The 4747-nt window shown below is 50.0% G+C and overlaps 1 protein-coding gene across 1 annotated transcript in view; it reads left to right on the top strand.

The window, feature by feature from the left end:
- Positions 1-4595, top strand: part of Pmar_PMAR002616 (hypothetical protein) — a gene marked incomplete at both ends in the record, with an annotated part of 5842 nt that extends 1247 nt beyond the window's left edge. The window contains 5 exons of the mRNA XM_002768858.1: positions 158-383; positions 2065-3711; positions 4036-4165; positions 4243-4384; positions 4560-4595. Of these exons, the coding sequence (XP_002768904.1) occupies positions 158-383; positions 2065-3711; positions 4036-4165; positions 4243-4384; positions 4560-4595 (2181 nt within the window). The remainder of the gene's footprint in view (positions 1-157; positions 384-2064; positions 3712-4035; positions 4166-4242; positions 4385-4559) is intronic.
- Between the last annotated feature and the right edge of the window lie 152 nt (positions 4596-4747).

The raw sequence follows: 4747 nt of genomic DNA, 5'->3' as shown, positions 1-4747 counted from the left end.
TGCCGTGTCGACGCTGCTGTGCGTCCTTGCGATAGATGAAGAGAAAATGCTCGAAAAAAGCATGGCCCGAGAATCGAACCCGCGATCGTTACGAAGACCTGCCTTGTTCGGAAATTCTCAAGCAGGGAATTGTTTTTCATCTCCTTGTTGTTGTCAGATAGAACAGAAGATAGCATCGATTCCCTACAGTTTCGCGGAGTTTGCTGCGCCGACTGTCGCCTCTGCGGGAGATGCCGAAGTCGATGATGGTAAGGAGAAGAACGATGACGAGGCCGCAGGTAAGGAAAGGAAAAACGGCGAGGAAGTAGAAGGGAATCCAAAAAAGGATGAGGAGATGCGGGATGAGAGAGAACCTAGTAGAAGTGATAAGAAGCGATCTCGAGGTGAGGCTATGGTAGGGGTTGTTCTGTTGCGGGTGGAAAAATTCCCAAGCAGTCTTTTGAACCTTGGTTCATGAAGTGTCGTACATTCTGAGAATATGTTGAAATTCAGTGACACCTCTGGGTGGGCGCCTATTGTATCAGCATTCTGTGGAGTATAGTGGTCTTGTATCATCGATAATTAAGTTGTTCATTGAATATAACATGGCATTCTGGGGATGCTAGCTCTAACCGAAGAAAGGATAAGTGACAGTGTTTTTGTTAGATGACGACAGATCGCCAGAGCGGTCGAGTTCACGCAGTCGCCGTCGTCGCAGCCGTTCGCGTTCCGACACACGGAGGAGATCATCTCGAAGGCCTTCTCGCGATGATGAGGATACCCAACCCGAGAGGCATCGTCGTAGTCGTAGAGTATCGTCGTCACGTTCGAGGTCGGGTGGTCGTTATAGGAGACGGAGATCGTCGGCGTCTAGGGAAAGGAGGTATGCCGGTTTATGGAGGATTTGAAAGAGCTATGGTCGCTGACTGAAAGACACTTCCTAGGTCGTAAAAGTCCTCTAAGATTCTGAAGTTGATATATACTACTCGTCGTAGGGTATTCACTCAGCCTTCTCTCCCCTTCATAGGTCGTATAGATGATACGCCTGAGACATCACCATCACCGATATACGTTATTATGGTATCCAGAAATGCCGAAGATGAGGGTGCTGGTGTTGTAGTCATATTTTCCATACGACCTCTCCACGTGGGAATTTGCGTTGACAATTTTCATGGAAAAAGTCAGTGAAAAGAGTTCTTCGGGTTCTACCTCGGGAAGTGGAATCCACTGATTTTCGGGTATTAGGGAGATCTATCGGAAAAACTGAATATTTTGTTTTAGCTGATGGCTCATTGGCGTTTTACGTGAAGTGGCGTCGTAAAACTCGGTGAAAAACGCGATATGCAGTAGTCGTGAAATATATTTTTCACTAGTGTTTTTCATATCACTAGGGTCGTGAAACTTCATCTTAGTGATGGTGTGCTTATCTACTAGTGATAGAAGATCATAGTCAGAGTTGAAGAACTCGGGATGAAATTTCGCAATTTCGATTATTTCGAATTTTTTTTGTTAAACGTCAAAGTTGATATCCACTTCGTGGTATTCCATAGGCGTTGGAAATGTTCGGGCGTTTACTGCAACTCTTACGGTGAACGCCCGAAAATTTCGACAGATTGAAAATTGTCAAAAATTGGTATTCGAGTCGTTGGGATGGGAGGAATCAAGATGATCTGCTGAGTCTGAGTTTCGGAAATCGTTATATAAAAGTACCAGCATTACCTCTATCGAGAGTTTATATCTACAGAAAAGCCAGAAATATACGACGCCCCTCCATGGAGATATATCGTGAATAACACGGGAAGTTTGCAGTTGAGAAACGCATCTAGATTGAGCATAAGCTGCTGTTCGAACAAGCGCGATGAAACTCTCCGTTTCCCTCGAAGATCCTCTTATCACATCGAATGTCCTTTTGGAATCTCGAAAGGGCCATACGAACGTGTCCAAACGTCTCTCGTCCTTCCAAAGGCGTGGTCCGAGCGGTACAGCAACTGCGATGCATATCGACTGATGATGAAATAGCATCTAGTGTTCTCACTGAGGCCACAGTAGAGATCGCGACAGCCATCAGTGTTTGTTTGCCGATAGGAACCTTGAAAGTGGTCATTCAAACCTGTATAGAACATCCCTCCGACCTACGGGAAGGGGTCATCACCGCGATCGCTGCTCATGCTATCCCACGACTTGACATTGAAGACTTGGTCGTACTCGCAACAGATGCGGAAATCGTCGACCGAAAGCTCAACGCCCCCATTCTGGGTGCAACTGTGAAGGTGCTCCGGGGAAAGGGGGCGAAGAAACTCAAATCTGGTTTGACCAGTGAGGAAGCGGCAAACGAAATCGTCAAGGAGATATCTGCCGGCCCATGGGACGCTGATTTTGCTAAAGCAGTTATCAGCAGTGATGGCTTCCTCTCATCTGCGAGTGGAAATGAAATGATAAGTAAATTGGTCAACTCGATATTCGAACTGGAGGACACCGATTTGGCCGTGAAAGTCGTGGTGAATCCCGCGCTCACTATGCGAGTTCGATGGGTTTTCGTCCAGCATCTAATCGAAAAATACAGCTCGGCCGACCGAGCCGTGGAGCTTCTCAGTTTTGTAGCAAAATCCAGAGCAGTGATAGTACGTCAGCTGCGAGCATTCCGCGCTGTCTCTGGGATACACGTTCTTGAAGCTCTGGTCGGCCTTGATGATTCGATGGTGATGAAGACTTGCGCGGAAACGGTCGTTCGAATGGCTCGAAGTCTACATAGTATTGCGCTCAAACGAACTATCCATTGGTACGCCATCTTTCCGAACCGGGACGCGCACTTCAAGAAGTGGCTGGGGACAAATCTGAGTCGGCAATTAGGGAAGATGGAGGCGCCTCGAGTGAGAAACTTCCTATCAACCGTAGCTGTGAAGGCTGATGGACATCTTGTCCTCGATCCCATCATCAAATCCGGCGAGATCTCCTGTCCGCTCATGTTCGACGCTCTCGCGCAAGCTCTAATGCGACCGGGTCTGCCTACAGCGACCGTAGAGAGGATCGCTCCTCGCCTTGTGGACTGCTGTGACTGTAACTCTACGGAGAAATGGGACTCCTTGGTGCTGGTCCTCCCAGCAGAGACGCTACCTTGTCTGGCCTTGTGCACTGTCCTAAGATTTCCCCACCAGCCACAGCGAGCTTCGGTGGTGATCGAGCGAATGCGGAAGATCCTCGAGGGCCCAGGCGGGGAGAATCACAGAGGCCCCTACACCACTGCTGTCGCCCAACTGTCGGCCCTCGGCTACTCTTGTGATGGCTGGAGGGACCTAGTTTGCCCTGAGAATCCTCTTGCTCAAGTGGTTGGTCTCTCGAGCGAGGTAACTCTAGCAAGGGCTCAAGGAGGTCATCGTTGCGAAGGCCTTGAGGGGCCTCTAGTGGCAGAGCTCAACCTACAAGTCGACAAGGAGGTGGCTGGTCAGGAGTGGCTCGGCGAGTTCCCACCCGTCCTACCGTGTGGAGACTTGCACGATGCCGAGTGTAACCTGGTGGAACTGATGGAGGTCTACAGTGCCCATCGTCTGTGGTTCGCCAGGAGGTGTCTGGTCGCAGCCTCAATGGTCGCCTCTCGAGAACTGACCAGCGCCCCGCTCGTCTCCTTCATCACGAGGAAGAGCCCTACAGGAGAAGCTCATGAAATATGTGTACGACACGACGTTGGTTATGTAGCCGCCGTCGTGGACCTCCTTGCCACCTCGTTCGAATCGGGTGAGAGAAACGAAGCGCTCTGGTGGAGCATCTTTGCTCGGCTATTCGACTGTTCTACAACGTCCGAGCGCACTCTGAAGATTCTCATTGAGATCCTCGATAAGATGCTGCCACTGGAGAGCACTCAGTGCGCTTTCCGAACTCTCGAGAAGTTAGCTCTGGAATCCTTGATGGACACAGAAAGCTGTCGAAAGAGTCGCTGGGTAGCGCACAGTCTTCACACAATCTACCACGCTGCGATGAGGTGCGGAAAAAACGAAGATTCATCCTGGCTTGAGGACAGGAGGCTGTTCATTGTTCATCTTATAAGAACGGTCTCATTAGACCTATGCCCCGATGCCTTACTATTGGTGTTCGAATGCGCTATGATGTTCGGCGCGAGCTGTCAACACTTGAGGTGCATCGCAGAGGCCGCGGTCGAGAGCTGTGAGGATGCTGATCGTCAGACCATGAGGTGGGACCTTCGGAGGCGTATGCTAGACTATGAGAATAGAGGCTTTATAGTCGAAGATTTGGAGGCAATCGAGTCAGATACCCTCCCCTACTGGGTCCATCTCTCAAGCGATGCCGTCGAGTCGTGAGCAAAAGGGTCATCCAGTGGCTATGCGACTTGGCGGAGCAGACCAAAGAGGAGATCGTCGAGAACGACACGGATGGAGGCGTCGGCACTCTTGTAGACAGAGTTGCTAAGTCAGCACTGCCTTCCTCTGCGGGAGGCAGTTTGGCATCCTTCGTAGAGCCACCTACCAAATTCTCATCCAAGGATCCTTCCTCAAGTCCTGCTTGTCCTCTGCTGATGATGGGATCCTCCTGGCGGTCATGAAGCCTTTGCATCGTTTTATCGGTAGGGCACCACTACTGTTATGCGGTTACAGCTCCATTGATATTACTTGATATATTTCAGATCACTTGGTTAGTCTCATGAAGCAAGAGGATACGCGTGCTCCGCGATTGTTGAGGACGGCTCGTTGTCTTCATGACAAGATTGACAAACTCCTCCTGGTTGATACCACTTCTAGGATGGATGCATCTAGAT

Source organism: Perkinsus marinus, assembly GCF_000006405.1.
Source record: "Perkinsus marinus ATCC 50983 genomic scaffold scf_1104296966988, whole genome shotgun sequence".
NCBI classification, from domain to species: Eukaryota; Perkinsozoa; order Perkinsida; family Perkinsidae; genus Perkinsus; species Perkinsus marinus.
The sequence above is the reverse complement of the archived record's forward strand: the minus strand, read 5'-3'. Positions and strand labels throughout refer to the sequence as shown.